The 21,019-nt window shown below is 40.1% G+C and overlaps 1 protein-coding gene and 1 pseudogene across 1 annotated transcript; both read left to right on the top strand.

Moving 5' to 3' along the window:
• Positions 1–1,984: 1,984 nt before the first annotated feature.
• LOC139468967 (ovomucoid-like) lies at positions 1,985–8,476 on the top strand. The gene is made up of 6 exons (XM_071251109.1): positions 1,985–2,050; positions 3,012–3,092; positions 3,838–4,017; positions 6,347–6,447; positions 6,966–7,161; positions 8,347–8,476. Exons 1-6 carry the CDS (start codon positions 2,017–2,019, stop codon positions 8,439–8,441), a joined length of 687 nt encoding a protein of 228 aa, XP_071107210.1. The 5' UTR covers positions 1,985–2,016; the 3' UTR covers positions 8,442–8,476.
• A 6,085-nt stretch (positions 8,477–14,561) lies between these two features.
• On the top strand, positions 14,562–20,797 carry LOC139467498 (four-domain proteases inhibitor-like; annotated as a pseudogene).
• Positions 20,798–21,019: the final 222 nt, after the last annotated feature.

The raw sequence follows: 21,019 nt of genomic DNA, 5'->3' as shown, positions 1-21,019 counted from the left end.
ACTTGATTTCAGTCACTGTTTGTGCGATGCGGCGTCTGTAACGCGTGGAGTTTCTACTGGAAACTTGCAGAAGTCAGCATGCAGTGGCTGATACGTTCAATGTTAAACAGTCTGTGATTAGTAGACTATGGAACGGGTACCAAGAAACCCAAACTGTTGACGATCGACCCCGTTCAGGGCGTCCCAGGACAACGACAAGGTGTAATCGTCGCTGGTTGCGTGTCATGTGTTCTGATGAGTCCCGATTCCCTTTGCATTTTCTTGATATGCGTTGTCTAACCTGGTGACGTCCAAATGAACGTCAAGCCAATGTTAGTTGGTGGATCGGTTATCGTGTCAGGAGGCAGGACTATGACTGTGCGATCCCCACTCCAAGGAAGGGTTACAGGACAGTACTTTCTGGACAACATACTGATAATCTTTGTTGACCCGTTTGGAAGTCGTGTGGATGGACGTTTCGTCTTTCAGGACGACATCGCCCGTGTAAACCGTACACGAATCGTCCATGCCCACGTACAGCTGCACAGCATCCACAGAATGTCATGGCCAGCAAAAAGCCCAGACCGTTCCCAAATCGGAATAGTCTGGAACATGACGTATGCGTCAACGTCATAGGCCGTCGACAACGTTGGGTTAACGTGACCAAACGCTGCAAGATGAGTGGGACAGACTTCCTCAAACAGCTTTTGGGAGCACATACACAGTATGCCTCGTCGAGTGAATAAATGTTTGACCAATCGTGTCGGTATTACGCCCTACTTTTTAAAGAGTATATATAGTGAGCGTTGTTTCATTACTTTCCAGGTGCATATTTCCCATAGCTATTAGGTCAAAGCAATGGTTTATCAGTTGTTAATCTGGTGATAGAAATCTATTGTTGGAGCCGTCGAGGTCAGTCAATATTTCTTTTTTTAATGGTGAAAAGTGTGTTGCAAAGCTTGCTTGTTTTCTCCGCCATCTATGTTGACATACTTTTCGGATGATAAAATATCAACCCATAAATAACCATGTTTTTAAAATAATGGCGTTGTAACTTTAAAGTGTACCTACACTTTGCCAGCACGTAAAAGAATCTACGAGATGAAAAAAATAATTCATTTTGATGTATGCTGCTCTCATGACGATAACCTTGTTCCATTAAACGACCACTTTAGGCATTTTAAAAACATAAAACGAATACCTTGGGCGCTTTAATGCATACAAACAACCCTTTAATGTGTTTGTGTTTCAGACCAGTCAGGTGTTGCAATACATAAGACATGATTAACAGGCGGACAGATGTTAAACAGCATGGTTATGTAATCTTAGTGATATTGAAACTGCCAATGTTGGACGAAAGCCCGAAGTGAAGCAGGTCTCAGACGTTTACCACTTCGGTGAAACCCACCAGCATGGGTATGGTGTTGAAAAATCTAGAAACCGGGATTCGAACCCACAATCATAGATTTCTGGCGTGCCCAAGGGACACAAGTCTGCACAGCGAATCGCGGCGCCTAAGACGACTGGGCCACCCGTGCCCCCTTCAACGCCACAGAATAATCGGTCTCAATGTTTTTTTCCGAAACAGATTCCATGGGGCGTTAACGATATGATAGTAGTGAAAATTATATGAAAGGATCACTGACAATCAGTGATGACACCAGGTGTTTGTGAAAAGGGTAAGCAGGTCCTGCCCTACCAGTAGCTCCCACAATTTGCATAAAAGTTTGTGTTCGTTGCCTGACGCCGTGCAGCAGTATAAACAAGACAGACATTGTCCCTATATAAATAGACTTATCATTAACGAGTAAATTGTTATCGATCATAAAGTTTGAACAGGCAGATCATGTGGGACGTGAACCAAAATAGCCAGCAATGGCACTTCGCCAAGTTTAGTCTTCATTTAACGCATGTGCTTTTATCATATGATAAAACCAAATCAAGATAAAAACAGAGGTCACCTAGAAAGGAAAAACTAGAAAAAAGACAAAAATACGTTTGGGTCAGTTCTCTGAAAAGATCTCGTGGACAACAGACATGTTGGCTCTTGTTTGTCTTTCCTTTCTCGGTGGTATGTATCCGTGGTTGTTAGATCAGTCAGAAGGCCGAAAAAAGTTTTGTTGTACAAGGACCAAATGGGATCTGCAAATGTTGTCACCTTTTAAATTTTACAGATGGGATATCATCCTTCGGTGATTTCAAAATTGAGCTATGCTACCTGTGTATCGGACTGCGGTAAATTAATTTAGAACCAAAGGATTTCTGTTGTCCCTTTCAGTGTAATATACTATGACCTTTGACACTCTCTGTTTCAAAATATTTTGAAACACATTCTTTCAGCACTGTAGGAAAAGCAGCGTGAAGCTAAATGTTACATCATATTTATGTTTATACTACGGAACATTGGAACTTTTTAAATTGGTGTGTTATGCTTATTTTTCCTGTCACAGGCACATGTACCTTGATTTCGGGAACATATATACTCATGTCTGACGCTTTGATGTGAATATGAAAATCAATATGATGTATATATAGCCTTTCCTATAACTGACTAAACTTACCCTAAAAAAAGGCTAAGAAGTTGCAGCAGGCGTTTATGTGTTTTTGTTCATTTGTTTCTATTACTGATCTATTATTTAGGTGCAGTTTGTAAATCCCATTCAGATCGATCTGAACAGTTTATTGATGTCGTTTAAGCTTTCTCTTTGGCCCGGTTTCACAAAGAGATTGCAGATCTGAGACTGTCGTAACATCCATAGTTTGATATAGATTTACGACAGCCGTAAAACAGCGATCGCTTTATGAAACAGGTGAAATCAAGACCATGACTCTTTTTATTGCAATCAACGATTTGTTCCACTGTGCCAGTAAAACGTGGCAGTTTAATACATGTATTAGCCTTTCGTACCTGGTGTCATCACTTACTTTCAGTGACCCATTCATATAAGCTTCATCACAATTGTGGCTTTTTGAAATCTGTTTCGGCAGACACCCGAGACTGATACTCTCTGGCGTTGACTTTTGAATTTCAGTGGCACTTGGTGCCCCTACGTCCTGCAACTTGGCCTGTCACACATCCTCGCCTGTGTGTGGATCGGACGGACAAACTTACAGTAAGTATGACTTTATCATAATTTCCAATTGCTATGAAGATTCTAAAGAGTCTCAGATGTCTCTAAAGGTGTTTGATCAAGGTTTGCAGCATTCAAGTCCTTATCAAAACTTTCGAAAGTTTTTATGAAAAACATGTGTAACATGTTTCCAAAAACGACGATATAACTGGAATACTGGAATACTGTTAAAAGCGGCGTTAAACCCAACTCACTCACTCACTCATACAAATTGATATATGCGTTGCCCAATCGGTCGTCGGCGCCGTAATTTTCTGCGCTGATTTGTGCCCCTCAGTCCTGGAATGATCTTATATTCGTCGGTTCGGATCCCGGCCTCACCCAAAACAGAGCTACAGAAATTTACTGTTGAATTTATTAATTTACAACGTTGATAAACATTACCTGGTTTCAGATAAGCGTGTGTATATGACCATTACAAATGACATTTGCTGCCATCAAATACTAAATAACACCCGCAAATTTGAATTCATATAATGCTTATCCGCTAATATGGCTATGACTTAAAATTATTATCTTGATAGTTTAATAGTTTTCATTAAAGATGCAATATCGTCAGTTTAACGTTCACTGCTTAATAGAGAATTGTATCTAACGCTTGCTTTTCAAAGAACAGACTGAGATACACACCTGTATTCAAAGACGATGTCGAATGAATAACCAATGGATATTGTTTTACAACAGAAAATACGACATGAAACTCAAATATATTATTTGTGATATTCAGGAAGTTCCTGTGACTTGGACACCGCCAACTGCAAGAAAGAGCAGTTAGGCCTCCCACACATCCGGCTTTCTTATAGGGGATCTTGTGGCAACATCCTCGGCGGCTATCATACCTCCACTTGTGACCAGATCTGCAACGAGGAAAAATCCCCTGTCTGCGCGTCTGACGGTGTTGTGTACGGTGAGAGATTTTCAGTTGGAAATTGGCCGCTTGTTTGTTGTTAAACGTCGCACTTAGCAACGTTCCAGCTAAATGTCGCCGGTCTGTAAATAATCGAGCATCATGATCATCGATTTACTCACATGGGATACGATAACATGCATCAACCAAACCAACGAGCCTGACCATCCGACCCTGTGACTCGCTTCTTGCGACAAGTATGGGTTGCTGATTACGAATTCTAACCCGGATCTTCACGGGGGATACTGCGTGTCTGGCAGTTTTTTGTCAATTCGGTGAGAGATTTGTATCACTGACAGGCACACACTGATCATGGCATAACTGGTGTGTCGTAATATCATGTTTCGTCCACAAGGCAATATACTGGCGTATCATAATGCATACAAATAACTTAGCATATGTTCAACATTTTTTATGGATACAGTGTAACCTTATTCGGACAACATTCAAGTGGACTCGATCGTTCGGTGAACATATATCAAATAATTACGAAGTAATAGCTGTATGTGTGTAGACATCTGTAATCCACAGCGGAGTTGCCTGGTTTAAATTTTTGTTATTATTTTTATTACAATTATTATTATTATTATGATTATTATAATTATATACAGAATAAATAAATGCAGCAAAGGAGGTTTTGGTGATCCTGACACAGTCAGGCTGGTTAGGCTCATCATCAGCTCAGGGCCCGTGCCCCCTTTACACGCAGACAAGACAGCGAATGGGACTTCTCCCAGGAAGCGCTGACTACTCAAACCCACCCAGAACATTCGGAGGATGTCAGAAGGGCTGTATTCCTGGTAGCAAACCCGGGTACTCTCCCCATGTCAGTCGACAGATTGGGAGGTACCAAACCTAAGGCACTAAGAACAATGGGGAGTCGGACAACTTGGTACTTGGTATGCAAACGTGACATTTCGAAAGCGGCCTACATATTTGCCATGTTTTTTACGTATCTTGTCAATCACTTTGGTGTCATAAGGGACAGAAAAAAATCAATAATATGAATGATTTCATTGAATTTATCCGAAAGGATAAGATCGGGTTTGTTGGCATGGATACGTCTGAGGCTGTATACGGGGCCTATTCCAAAGAATTTTGTATTTATCATGTTCTACGACGCCCTCTACATATTCTGGGTCGTACCATGGATGGACATCTGTGTCAAACTACAAGCATGGCGAAGATGGTAACAAAATGATCGAGCCACTCCATCATGTCGCTTAAGATACTGTGTTTGTGCCAAAGCTGGACATCCACTGACAATGTGTTGGACAGTCTCATTAAATTCATTACATAATCTACATTTCATATTTACATTATGATGCAAAATCACACATTGACGGTTTCGGGTGGAAGTGACTGGTCCTGAGCATCAAACAGAAAGCCTTCTGTCTCACTGTTCAGGCCAGTCAACCTCATCCAAGCGAAGGAGTCTGCGGGGTTTCTGTCTGGGCCGACTTAATATGGCACTTCGCAAGGTTGTCACCCACTTCTCTGTACCGTCCAGCAGCACAGAACCATCAACAAAATCAACACAGACATTGAGATTATGTCCCACACCCTTGGCTCGTTTTAGAAAACTGTAGAATGCCTTGTTTTCATCATGAGTCTTGACATGCTTCACAAGAGGATCATCAGACAAATAATAATAAATAAACTATTCTATCATGAAGACCCCCAACATTAATCAAACCACGTCTTCCCATAATGAATGATAAATATAAGCGATTGAGGAAAGAGCGAGGGTGGTTGGATGTATTGTCTGCCATGATTCATCGGGTGAGGGTGTCAATACCCTGAATTTCTTGTTTCGTCCAATCAACAACACCAAAAGGACGGGTACAGCATAAGTATTTGTGGCTTTTACTTTGTTGCGATCGTTGAGAAAACTCCAAATTTACCTAAGTCTACATTTGTACTCGAAGTTTGTCCTTGATATGGGCATTCTGGAGTTTGTTCCTAATCTGCATCCCTAAGTACGTATAGGCCTGACCTTCCACGAGATGGTTAATAACTCCTCCAAGTAAACTGACTGATCCTCCCTCTTCTACCTTGCCACGTTTCAGATGAAGAAACATTATTATTATTATTTACAGATTAAAATAAAAAATGCAGCAAAGAGGGTTTGGGTGATTCTGGCACTATTATTATTATTATTATTATCATCTTGATCGTTTCATAGGTTTCGTTAAAGATGCAATATTAACGTTCACTGCTGAACAGAGATTTGTATCTGGCTCTTGCTTTTCAAAGCACAGACTGAGATACACATCTGTTTTCAAAGACGATGTCGAATGAATAACCAATGGATATTGTTTTACAACAGAAAATAAATGTCGCTTCACCCTGGCCCAGTGTGCTGCTTCCAAGAACGGCACCCGGCTCTCCATTGTGTCGTACACCACTTCCTGCCCCACGCCTGTGGAAGTAAGTCTTCCAATATGCTGGTATCATCACTGTTTGATGGTGATTCATAAAAACATGTTCATGATATAGTCGGAATCATACAATCGATTCGAAGAGATTTCTTGTGATTATTGAAGGGGTTTTGACACTTTTATTTATTTGAATGCAGTCATTAATTCCAAATTCGCATGGGTACAGATCGGAAAAATCTAGAATGCATATGACGGATTTCAAATTGCATTTTTACATGTCCAGATAGGACAGTGGATGCAGGGTGCAGGCATACTTTAGTAGTCAGCGCAACTGAATGAGTATCAGAATGGTGCCAAACTTATAAAGGACGAAATAGGATGGGGGCCCTTTTTGGCCATTTAGAAATGTCAAATAGTTGACAAACTAACTTCCTTTTTTTCATACACCTGCACGTGTTTCTTACGTCTCCTTCTTCATGAATACGAATATTGCAAAAATGAATGAACGAATCAGACTGTGAGCAACTGTGAACAGATATTGACACAATGATCATATATCCTATCCAGGCTAACTGTGAGAAGTTTGCGGTAAACACATCTGACATCGCCCTGGAGGGACCTCTCGGTGGCAGCATCCAGACATTCTGTCCCCTGAGCCAAATGTCAATTTGTACTAACCATGGAACCTTCAGGGGTGAATGCGAACTGTGCAGATACATCGACTCATTCATTGAGAAATTCAAGATCAACCCTTCCCTTAAAGGTACGTTTGATGCAACCCATCCACTGGTAAGACTGATAAGACATGTGTATATTTGCGATTTCAAAGGCTGCTTCAACAGTTGGAACACTGTGACGTCATACGGCTGTGCCAATGTTCACAAAACCATATCCCGTGTTCATGACATTATATATTGATAACGTTACGTCATTAGTACACGTGGATTGATTAGGTCAAGTTTCATATTTTGTTTGACGGCAGTGTATATCTATCGCTGTTCGCGTTAAGGAATCTTATCGTAGCTACTAATCCGTCCAGTTGGATGATATAGGTAAACATAACTGGGTATCTGAAGTAAGAAATCTATTATTTACATGTGGGTTTTCTTTTATGTGGATTTACAGGAAATTGGTAACATTCAAGTGTTTATGGGAATATTTAAGCAGCGAGTGAAAGATATATTTACGATATACGAAACTGTTTCATCTTCGCATTATCTTCTTTAAGTGTAACAGGTATCCCAAGTTAAGATCTACATATCTCCCCTTTTTGAATCATGACTATAAATCTGAAATGTCAATGATAAATATTATCAATTCACAAAATAAACATCTTATATTTTCAGTGGCTACTTATAAAAAGCATGTTTTACTATCAGATACAAGAAGATGTAATTTCTATATATGCACGTGGCATCATATTATGAACTAGTATCAATTGTACTTGAGGCTATATAGCCATAATACTGAATAAACCTGTCTGTCTGTATATCTGTCTAAATAGTTCAACGTCAAAATGATCTTAGTACGGCGTGAGAACAAGTTTGCGACCTTGAACATCCTTTCATTCCTATCACTCCATGTCGCCTTTAAGTGGGAGGAACGCCTAAAATCAGATAGGCCGTAGGCATTTATGTAACGCAAGCATTGTACTCACAAACCAAGGTCAAGATCACATTTTAGCATTCGATCAAAGTAGTCTGAGAATATTAATTCACGCACATCCAATTGCGGTGTCTTTAACAACTGGGGCACCAGTGTCACATTCGAACTAAAGGATCAGTCAGATGACACGTGTAAAATATGAAAAACATAAGAATTTGTAGGAATTACCGACAGTGTTATATTACAAATTCAGAGAAGTGTGAACAATGATTTGCAAATTTGCAAAGAACGAATGTGAACTGTTTGTTTTTTGGTAACTCTTTACATCATATATTTGTTTCAGTGCCAGACTTCAAGATCCTTTACAATGGCACATGTCACTATAGCGGATACCCACAGTACTACCCTGGAGGCCCCGTCGTCGCTAACCCCTTCTAAACTGATGAAGCTGTAAGAAAGTAAAAACTGTAACAATAAATATATGAACGTTTGATAATGAGTCAAAGTACGTTCATGGTGGAATCGCGTGAGCTGCATCCCGTAAGGTGTACATAAACCTGAAAAACGAACGTGATCTTGCAACTCCTTAATCAGAGTGACAGGTTTCCCATGTTGAACTATGGTCCACATGTGGACTATGTGCCCTGGCCAAACCCTCAAGCTTGTGGCAGGAACCCGCTAACACGAGGATCAATCTGTCACCTTGTTACGATATCTAGAAGTGCGTGTCATCTTATTAGCGTGGGTCATGATATCACCCATTCATCTTGTCCAGGCTCGATTTCGTACTGTGGTGTAGGTCGAATACACCTGATTGTGGAATACAACAACCACCCACTGAAATGTCTTTGAACTCATTGATACACATATTAGGCAGAGGTGTCAGTTAAAAAAATGTTTCCTTTTCCACAATCATTCGAAATTCTGTACGAAATCATTGTACGATTCTTACTATATCACGAGCATGTGTTTATGAATCACTATCAAATAGTGATGATGGCAGGTGTCCGCGAAAAGGTGAGCGTATCCTGCTCAATCGATGGCACCCGTCAAAAATACATCAATTGTTCACCTGAAAAAAAAAACGGGAACATAAATTATGGTACAAGTCAATATAGGTATTTGCATCGGATGATGCATCAAATACGTTAATACCCTCCACATGTCTACCATTAAACCTTTTGCTGAGTCTTTGAATGTTGTAACTTAGATCAAACAACTTTTGAGCTAGAATCGTATGACGCTGTTTGAAGTCTTCATGCAAAGAGAATCGCGGCTCAGTTGTATCTCAAAAGTTGTGTACGTTGACTATTGGAAGGTTAAGTCATCCCTTTTGATACAGTCATGCGGGGAGTTTTTAACCACCTTCGTTCTGCATCAGTCTAAATATGAACCAAATAATGCGGTTTCACTGCTCTCTTTCATTTCTAGTTCAGGTGGGTATATCGATAGAAGGGACTTTTTTATTTGACCGTTATTGAACGATATCAGATCATCGATATACCTGAATCATTTTATAAGCTAAACTTCTTGGCCATATTCCCGTTTTGATCTTGCCAATACGAGCAGAAATTCAAATTCATATGTACAAAGAAATAGATCAGCAAGGAGGCGACCATTGGGAGATGCCTATTATGTGCCTAAATGGCCTATCGCCAAATTTCACATATACGATATTGTCAATGTGTAAGTCAAGCATTTCACATAGCGGCTGGTTGTTCAGCTTTTCGTGAAACATGCCTTAAAATGTGAAAATGAACCAGCAGTTGTTCCAATCTGATTTCGGTTAAGGCAGTATAAACATGTAGTAAAAATTTCATCTTGTATTACATACACTGACGGACTACTTCCACATTTCTGGGGAAACCTCTGGGAATTCCCAAGCACGAAAACATACATATTAGCGTTCTTTCTGATCATTTAGAATCTTTAATCTTGGTCTCAGCGTTTCAGTATACATTGGGAAACGCCAGAAAGTTTGACTGCATGATTGTTCACGAATTCCTCGCAACGGCCCGTTCTATGAACAAACGAGGTCATGCACATCCAAACTATGGTAGTATCGACTTGATTCGTGTCTAGGCTGACAGTGACCGTCTCCGGGAATCTATGAATTTACCTTAGTGTCTGTTTGAAACATCTTTAATCACCTTTCAATGATCAGCCAGTTGATCAATGATGACTAACACATGTAACTGCCATAAGTTCAACATCGGAAATCTCTTGCGTCACGTTTATCGTGCCGGCCATTTTGACCTCTTGGACTTCATGTAAATGTATTACGACACGCTGTCATTGTGACCGACTTAATGAGGTAGTTCTTTACAGACCTTTCTCATCTAATGGTGATATTATTTGAACACATTTGAACGCAAGAAGTTTCTGAAGAGCAAGTTGTGCATCTATACGCTCATGTCACCTCTCTTTTTGAGGAACTATTTCATTCCGCGGTGTAGCTGCTTGTCGTATGGCTGTCAGTGTAAACAAGAAGTCACACGTACTTAATAAAATTGTGTTTAGATCTTGGTTTAGAGCCTTTAAGGTGAGAAATTGTTATAGAAAATTATAAGAATTGACTTTCACTTTGTCTGAGTTCGCAAGCTCCGACGTTCATACAATTTGGCCCTAACTCAATGAAGGTTCATACTCCAATAAACTCACACAAAGTGAAGGTCTTAAATAAACTTGTGACGTGTGGGCATGGACCCATCTGTCACTGTTAATGTACAGTGGACGTGTTTTGACCGAAAGTTTGTTTCAGATCAAAAACAAAATGTGTTTTGTTAAAAAATAAAATGCTGGATAGAATGTTAGAAACTGCCCCTTTAATAGTGAAATTTACTTCTTAAAGGATCATGAAATGTATATTTTAATGCCAATTCTTAGAACAAAGAGAAGTGTTGACGTTAAACATGTGCGTTCATGTCTGTAAAATCTGAGAACAAAACACAACCTATATAGTTGTCACGTGCCTCACGTAGCAGCGCCAAACACGTGCGTTGGTGTCATTCCTTATTTTGACACTTTCAAGGAAGGTCTGTAAATCTCTGTGGACCATAATTATAACCAATCTTATTGATTCTGCTTATCATACAGCTGTGTTGTACTTGATTTCATTCGTTGTTTGTGCATAAACTAGCGATGCGGCGTCGGCAACGCGTGGAGTTTCTACGGCTGTTGGCATGCTGGAAACTTTCAGACGTCAGCATGCAGTGACCAATACGTTCATTTTTTAACAGTCTATGGAACGGGTACCGAGAAACCGAAACTGTTGACGATCGACCAGGTCAGGGCATCCCAGGACAACGACAAGGTTACTTGTCATGTGATCTGATGAGTCCCGATTCACTTTGCACTTTCTTGATAGGCGTGGTCTTGTCTGGCGACGTCCAACTGAACGTAAAGCCAATGTTGGTTGGTGGATCGGTTATCATGTAGGGTGGTATTACTTTGACTGTGCGATCCCCACTCCAAGGAAGGGTCACAGGACAGTACTTTCTGGACAACATACTGACATTCTTTGTTGTCCCGTTTGGAAGTCTTGTGGATCTTTCAGGACGACCTCGCCTGTGTAATCCGTACACGAAACGTCAATGCTCACGTACAACAGGACAGCATTCACATAATGTCATGACCAGCAATGAGCCCAGACCGTTCCCCAAATGAACACGTCTGGGACATGACGTGTGCGTCAACGTCATTGGCCGCCGACAACGTTGGCTGAACGTGACCAAATTCTGCAAGATGAGTGGGACAGACTTCCTCAAAACACAGTGTGCCTCATACACAGTATGCCTCGTCGAGTCAATAAAGAAGAAGTATATATAGTGAGCGTTGTTTCATTACTTTCCAAGTGCATATTTCCGATGAGTATTAGGTCAAAACAATGGTTTATCAGTTGTTAATCTGGTGACAGAAATCTATTGTTGGAGCCGTCCAGATCAGTCATTTTAATTAATTTTTTAATCGTGAAAGGTGTGTTGCAAAGCCTGCTTGTTCTCTTCACCATCTATGTAGACATACTTTTCGAATGATAAAATATCTTCCGTCAATACTCCCCATAAATAACCATTTTTGATAAACAATGACGTTATAGGTTTCATGTTTACCTACACTTTGCCAGCACATAAAAAAACCTACGAGAATCAACAAAAGTCATGTTGATGTATGCTGCTCTCAGGACGATAACCTTGTTCCATTTGACGACCATCTTAGGCATTTTAAAAGCATGAAACGACCACCGGTTTTAATCCATACAAACAACCCTTTAATGTGTTTGTGTTTCAGACCAGTCGAGTGCAGCAATACATTAGACTTGATAAACAGGCGGACAGATGTTAAACACCATGGTTATGTAACCTTAGTGATATTGAAACTTTTTCTTTTCACTGATGTTGTTTAAAAAGCAAATAGCTCTGTGCATCATTGTCAGTTATCGTTTCATCTGTAATCTAGTTGTGAGCACGTTTGACCAACCGGGTAAGACAGTGATGCGATGAGCCACTGGATCATAGATTCATCTGGATAATAATCCTTGGTCACCGCACCCTTGCTCGAAGGATGTACCACGGGGATAAACGAGTTGAAAAAAACTCAAATCTAACTGAAACACTGTGATATATCCGAAACACTGTGATCTACCGGAAAAACTGTGATCTAACTGAAACACTGTAATCTAACTGAAACACTGTAATCTAACTGAAACACTGATCCTACTAAAACGATGTGACCTAACTGAAACACTGATCTAACTGAAACACTGACCTAACTGAAACACTGATCTACCTGAAACACTGTAATCTAAATGAAACACTGATCTTACTGTAACGATGTGACCTAACTGAAACACTGATCTAGCTGAAACACTGACCTAACTGAAACACTGATGTAACTTAAACACTGATCTAACTCAAAGACTGTAACCTTACTGAAACACTGGTCTAATTGAAACACTGATCTAACTTAAACACTGTGACCTAACTGAAACTTTGTTATCTAATTGAAACACAGTGATCTACCTGAAACACTGTGATCTAACTGAAACACTGTGATCTTACAGAAACACTGTGATCTAACTGGCAAACTGATCTAACTGAAACACTATGATCTAACTGAAACACTGATCTAACTGAAACACTCTGGTCTACCTTTGTCACGTGTATGTCACACAATATACGTCTAAGGGAACGCGAGTGTCACATGATATACATTTTGGTAGAACAGTTCTTCAGCAACCCATGCTTGCCGTATAAAGCGACTATGCTTGTCTAAGCGACTAACGGGATCGGATGGTCAGGCACGCTAACTTGGTTGATGCATGTCATCGTCTCCCAATTCCGTGGATCAATGCTCATTACATCAGTCACTCGGCCGCTGGTCAACGCTCAGTTATTTACAGACCGCCGTCCTATATCTGGAATATTGCTGAGTGCAGCGTTAAACAACAAACAAACATCTGAGGGCGCTTGCGTGTCACATTTTATACTTCCGAGGGCACTTGTGTAATTACATTATATATCTCTCAGGATGCATACGCGAAATCATATATAAACTCTGAGGACGCATGTGTGTCTTCAGCAACCGATGCTTGTCATAAGATGCGACTAACAGGATCGGGTGTTTAGGTTCTCAACCTTGTTGATGCATGTCATCGATCCCAATTGCGTAGATCGATGCTTATGATGTCAATCACTGTACTGTCTGGTCCTGACTCGATTATTTTCTGACCGCCGTCATAAAGATGGAATATTGCTGAGTGCGGCCAACTAAAACATGTGACATTGTGACCTATCTCCGAGAACATCATTTACTCCTCACTATACGTTTGCTTCACACTGTTAACGTCTTGTGGGTACGGGTGTGTCACATTGTATAATTCCGAGGAATCGTATGTGGGACAAAGTATACTTTTATACACGTTTCTGTCACGTGTGCACATCTTAAGAAGCGTTTGAAGAACACTGATTACCTCTTGGAACCCTGCCAAAGAGTATGTCACATGTATGCCAAGCATCATATTACATATACAGTGTACCTCCGAGGACATGTGTGAAGAAGAGCCCCATGAGGTATATCTACTTCAGAGCAAGGTTGTCATACACATGGACCTCAAAGGGAGACGATGCTCCATGAATTGAATCTGAAACGTCAACGCCATAGTGAGTGTGTTGGGTTTAACGCCGCTTTTAACATTATTCCAGTTATATCACGGCGTGTCAGCTTAATGTGGGACGAAAGCCCGAAGTGATTCAGGTCTCAGACGTTTACCACTTCGGTGAAACCGTACCAGTATGTACAAGACAAACATTGTCCCTGTAAAAATAGACTTATCATTAACGAGTAAATTGTTATCCATCATAAAGTTTGAACAAGCAGATCATGTGAGACGTGAACCAAACTTGCTAGCATTGGCACTTAGCCAAGGTTAGTCTACATTTAACACTTGTGCTTTTATCATACGATAAAACAAAATCAAGAAAAAAGACAGAGGTCACCTAGAAAGGAAAAACTAGAAATAGGACAAAATAACGTATAGGTCAGTTCTCGTGGACAACAGACATGTTGGCTCTTGTTTGTCTTTCCTTTCTTGGTGGTATGTATCCGTGGTTGTTAGATTAGTCAGAAGGCCGAACGTAGTTTTGTTGTACAAGGACCAAAGAGGATTTGAAATTTTTAAAACTTTTTAAATTTTACAGATGAGATATAATCATACGGTGATTTCAAAGTTGAGCTCTGATACCTGTGTATTGGACTGTGGTAAATTGAATTTAGAACCGAATGCTCTCTGTTGTCCCTTAAAGTGTAATATACTTTGATCTTTGTCACTCTCTGTCGTGTTTTCTGCATCAAAATATTTTGAAACACTTACTTTCAGCACTGTAGGAAAAGCAACTTGAGGCTTATTGATATATCATACATTATATATGTTTATACTACGGATACATAATTGGTAGTATAACATTGATTTGCATATTTTTTCTGTCACAGGTACCTTGATTTCTGGAAAATATGTACTTATGCCTGATGCTTTGATGTGGATACGAAAAATCAATATGATGTATATATAGTCTTTCTAAACCCACCCTGAAAAAAAGGCTGAAAAGTTTCAGAAGAATGTTATGTATTTTTGTTCATTTGTTTCTATCACTGATCTACTGTTTAGGGGCAGTTTGTAAATCCCCTTGAGATCGATCTAAGCTTTCTCTTTGGCCCGGTTTCACAAAGAGATTGCAGATCTGAGACTGTCGTAACATCCATAGTTTAATATAGATTTAAGACAGCCGTAAAGCAGAGATCGCTTTGTGAAACAGTTGAAATCAAGATCAACGATTTGTTCCACTGTGCCAGTAAAACATAGCAGTTACGTACATGTATTACCCTTTCGTACCTGGTGTCATCACTTACTTTCAGTGACCCATTCATATAAGCTTCATCACAATTGTGGCTTTTACGCCCTTTGAAATCTGTTTCGGCAGACACCCGAGACTGATACTCTCTGGCGTTGACTTTTGAATTTCAGTGGCACTTGGTGCCCCTACGTCCTGCAACTTGGCCTGTCACACATCCTCGCCTGTGTGTGGATCGGACGGACAAACTTACAGTAAGTATGACTTTATCATAATTTGCAATTGCTATGAAGATTTCAAAGAGTCTCAGATGTCTCTAAAGGTGTTTGATCAAGGTTACAGCATTCAAGTCTTTAGACTTTCGAAAGTTTTTATAGAAGACATGTGTAACACATTTCCAAATACGACTCATCAGTGACCAACATATAGTCCGATGTAATTCCTTATTATGACTTGAACCCTGTGTTCCAGCGTTTTGTTGTGCGGGTGACGTGCCTTTGCATGTGTTTGCGACATATGCCACCAGTGGATTGGATACGATGAACTTTTGGCGAACACCAACAACGTTGTGGTGTAATCGGAATGGTACAATTAGCTTAGATTTCTTATGATTCTTATGGAAAGGGATTCGTCGCATTTGTTTACATTCGTGATTAAATAGTAAAAGTTGTATTTAAAAAAACCCACACCATGACGTTCCTATTTTGCCACACACTTTTTCGTCTGGTTTATCTGTACTTAATAAATGTGACAAACACTTGCGTATCATGATTTAAAATGCTCTTTTCAATGTCCATACCCTTCTTAGTCTGCTTTCTTACTTGATAGTCATACAAAATGATATTCAGCGTTGACACAGCTTGTCCAATCGGTCAACGGCGCCGTAATTTTCTACTCTGATTTGTGCCCCTCAGTCCTCCTGGAATGATCTTATATTCGTCGGTTCGGATCCCGGCTTCACCCAAAAGAGAGCTACAGAAATTTACTGATGCTTTTATAATTTAACACTATCGATAAACATTACCTGTTTTCAGATAAGCGTGTGCATTTGACCATTACAAATGACATTTGCTGCCATCAAATACTAAATAACACCCGCAAATTTGAATTCATATAATTCTTTTCAGCTAATGTGCCTATGACTTAGATATTGGTAAATACGGTATGAAACTCAAATACATTATTTGTGATATTCAGGCAGTTCCTGTCAGCTGGAAATCACCAACTGCAAGAAAGAGCAATTAGGCCTCCCACACATCCGCCTATCCTCGGCGGCTATCATGTCGCCACTTGTGACCAGATCTGCGACGAGGAAAAATCCCCTGTCTGCGCGTCTGATGGTGTTGTGTACGGTGAGAGATTTGAAGCTGGAGTTGAGTTGTTTGTTTGCTGTGTAGCGTCGCACTCAGCAACTTTTCAGCCATACGTCGCCGGTCTGAAAATAATCGAGCCTAGATCAGATCATCCAGTGATTGACATCATGAGCATCGATTAACGCAATTGGGATACTAACATCAACCAAACCAACGAGCCTGACCATCCGATCCTGTGAATCGCTTCTAACAACAAACATGGGTTGCTGAATACCAATTTTAACCCGGATCTTCGCGGGGGTATACTGCGTGTCTGGCAGTTTTTTTGTCAATTCGGCGAGAGATTTGTAGCTAATGCAATAGGCACACACTGATTATAGCATAACTGGTGTGTCGTAGTATCGTGTTTCGTTCACAAGGCAATATACCGGCGCCAATCATAATGCATACTAATAATTAAACATATGTTCAACATTTTTTGTATACAGTGTAACCTTATTCGGACAACATTCAAGTGGACTCGATCGTTCGGTGAAAATATATCAAATAATTACGAAGTAATAGCTGTATGTGTGTAGACATCTGTAATCGCACAGCAGAGTTGCCTGGTTTAAATTTGTGTTATTATTCCTGATGGTGGCCTGGAAGATTTTGATTTTTTTCTTTCGATTCCGACCCCTCTTAAATAATAATAATTATAATGTCGATTATATATTGAATTTAATGACACATTGTCAGTGGTTGCCCAGCTTTGGCACAAACACAGTATCTTAAGCGACATGATGGTGTAGCTCTATCATTTTTGCCAAGCTTGTGGTTTTGACACAAAGGTCCACCCATGGTACGACCCGGAATATGTAGAGTTCGTCAAGGAAAATGATAAATACAACATTCTTTGGAATAGGCCCATTTAAACCTGGTCCTTTTGATAAATCCAATGAAATCATTTACATTATTGAATTTTCTGTCCCTTTTGACACTAATGTTTTTGACAAGATTGAGGGATAACATGTCAAATATGCGGACCTCGCTTTCGAAATGTGACGCTTGCATCCCAAGTACCAAGTTGTCCGACTCCCCATTGTTCTCGGTGCTTTAGGTTTGATACCTCCCAATCTGTTGACTGACATTGTTGGCAGGGTTGCTGAACTTCGCAACACACTGCACACAAACTCGATGCAGTTGCCGCTCAGATAGCCTCTCCTTCAGTCTGGGCCGATATGACAGCACTTCACCTGGTTGACACTCATTTCTGTACCGTCCAGCAGTACAGAAGCATCAACAAAATCAACATCGACATCGAGATTATGTCAGTCTTTATTCATGGTACTTATGAGGCCAAAGGCCTATAGTACAATGTGTGGGGCATGTTACAAATTCATACATTTTCTTAGTTTCATGGCATGATAAATGAACATTGATAGATTTCTAATAGTTTCTGTACAATCACAAGTCATTAATTTACAAAATGTGTTACCGTTTGGGTTGCGGTAGAAATAGTTATTTAGATATTTTGCTCTTAAATCTTCATACACTGGACATACACATAAAAAGTGATATTCATCTTCAGTACAATCAGTTTTACAAATCCTACAAAGTCTGTGTTCTCTTGCAATACCTTCATATCTGCCTGTTTCAATAAATAGATCATGTGAGCCACAACGGAATCGAGAAAGAGCTGTTCTAAACTTATGTAAATTTACACTTAATAGATAAGGTTCTAGTATAATAGTAGTCTTAAATGTAGTGTAATAGTTTGCTTTCCTAGAACTAAGCAAAGAACAATGCCATTTTTGAATGTACATATCTTTTAAAGTCTGTGTCAAACGGGAGAAGAAATGTTGTGGCATATCTACATGTTGCTGTAACCAAATATAACCATATCCACATTCGTATAACATGTTTTTAACTTTTGATGCCCAATTTTGTTTCCCATGGCTGTCGTAGAGAAGCATCATATTATAACATTTTTTCGGGTATCTTGAAGATGGCATATTTAATAGCTTGACCCAGTATTTAAAAACCTTTAAATAACTATTGATATACATGGGAAACCGTCCGCATTCACCATATACCCTTGCGTTTTCTGTGCTAGATTTTACCCCCAAGAACCGTTTACATGCATATAAATGTATTTTCTCAATAACATCCAAATGTTCTAGGCCCCAAATTTCGGATCCATACAATAGCATCGGGCTTATTTTTGTATCAAATATTTTAAAATAAACATCATATGTAAGATTATGTCCCACATCCTTGGCTCGTTTTAGAAATCTGTTGAATGCCTTGTTTCCATCATGAGTCTTGACATGCTTCACAGGAGGATCATCAGACAAATAAATGTGTGCAAAAGTGCAGAAAACAATTCTATCATGGAGAGTCCTAAACGTTCACCAAACCACGCCCTTCCATAATTATTGGTAAATTTAAGCGATTGAGGGAAGAGCGAGGTTGGTGGGATCTATTGTCGGCCACGATTCTTCGTGTGAGGGTGTCAATACCCTGAATTTCTTGTTTCATCAAATCAACAACACCAAAAAAAAAATAGGAAAGGGCGGATACAGTATAATTATTTGTTGCTCTGAATTCCAGATTTTCTACATTTGTACTCTGTCCAAAGTCTTTCCTTGATATGGGCATTCTGAAGTTTGTCCCTAATCTGCATCCCTCAGTACGTATAGGCCTGACCTTCCACGAGATGGTCAATAACTCCTCCTCCAAGTAAACTGACTGATCCTCCCTCTTCTACCTTGCCACGTTTCAGGTGAAGAATGTTGCATTTGTCGAGTCTAAAGGACGTGCTGATATCTTCTTCTTCTTCTTATGTATAGATTAGAATAAAAAAAATGCAGTAAAGAGGGTTTGTGTGATCCTGGCACAGTCAGGCTGGTTAGACTCATCATCAGCTCAGGGCCCTTGCCCCCTCTACACGCAGCCCAGACAGCGAATGGGACTTCTCCCAGGCCTAGGAAGCGCTGCCTACTCAAACCCACCCAGAACATGTGAAGACTTCCCAAAACTGCAACCTCCTGCATTACCCAGAATCTCAGAAGGGTTGTATTCCAGGTAGCAAACTTTGGAACTCTCCCAATGTCAGTCAACAGGTTGGGAGGTACCCAACCTAAGGCAGCGGCAACAATGGGGTGTCGGACAACTTGGTACCTGGGATTCAAACGCGATATTTCGAACGCGAGTTCTGCATAGTTGCCATGTTTTTCCTCAATCTTGTCAATGACATTGGTATTATTATTATGATTATTATAATTATTATGATTATGATTGTTGTTATTATTATCTGACGGTTGCTTTACAAAGAACAAACTGAGATACACACTTGTATTCAAAGACGATGTCGAATGAATAACTTTGTATGAAGATAAATCTTAATGTGGAAAAAACCAATGGTTATTGTTTTTCAACAGAAAATAAATGTCGCTTCACCCTGGCCCAGTGTGCTGCTTCCAAGAACGGCACCCGTCTCTCCATTGTGTCGCACGCCCCTTTCTGCCCCACGCCTGTGGAAGTAAGTATTCCAACATGCTGGTATCACTGATATAGTCGGAATCGTTCAATTGAAGCTGCTTTTGTCAGAGATTTCTTGTGATTATGGAAGGGGTTTTGTCGCTTTTATTCTTTTGAATGCATTCAATAATTCCAAATTTCAAGTTGAATTATCCAAGGACAGTGGATGCAGGGTGCAGACATACTTTAGTAGTCAGCGCAACTGAATGAGTATCAGAAAGGTGCCAAACTTATAAAGGGCGAGGTAGGGTGTGGGCCCTTTTTGGCCATTTGGAAATGTCAAACAGTTGACAAATTAGCCTCTTTTCTTTCATACACTTCCACGATTTTCTTACTTCTCCTTCTACATGTATACGAATATTGCAAAAATGAGTGAACGAGCCAAACTGTGAGAAACTATGAACAGAGATTGACACAGTGCTCATATATCTATTCCAGGCTAACTGTGAGAAGTTTGCGGTAAACACATCTGACATCGTCCTGGAGGGACCTCTCGGTGGTAGCATCCAGACATTCTGTCCCCAGAGCCGAATGTCAATTTGTACGAACCATGGAACCTTCAGGGGTGAATGCCAACTGTGCAGATACATCGACTCATTCATTGAGAAAGTGAACATATAGTTTCATGTGTTTCAGATTCAGGGAAGTATTATTAATGATTTGCATATTTGAAAGCACGACTGTGAACTGTTTGTTTTTTGGTAACTATTCACACCATCCATTTGTTTCAGTTCCAGATTTCAAGATCATCTACAATCTCACATGCCACTATATCGGATAACCACAGCACTACCCTGGATACCCCGTCGTCGCTAACCCCTTCTAAACTGATGAA

Source organism: Haliotis cracherodii, unplaced genomic scaffold (genome assembly GCF_022045235.1).
Source record: "Haliotis cracherodii isolate W230 unplaced genomic scaffold, xgHalCrac1.p SCAF_2, whole genome shotgun sequence".
Classification (NCBI taxonomy): domain Eukaryota; kingdom Metazoa; phylum Mollusca; class Gastropoda; order Lepetellida; family Haliotidae; genus Haliotis; species Haliotis cracherodii.
This window is presented reverse-complemented; position numbering and strand designations above follow the sequence as displayed.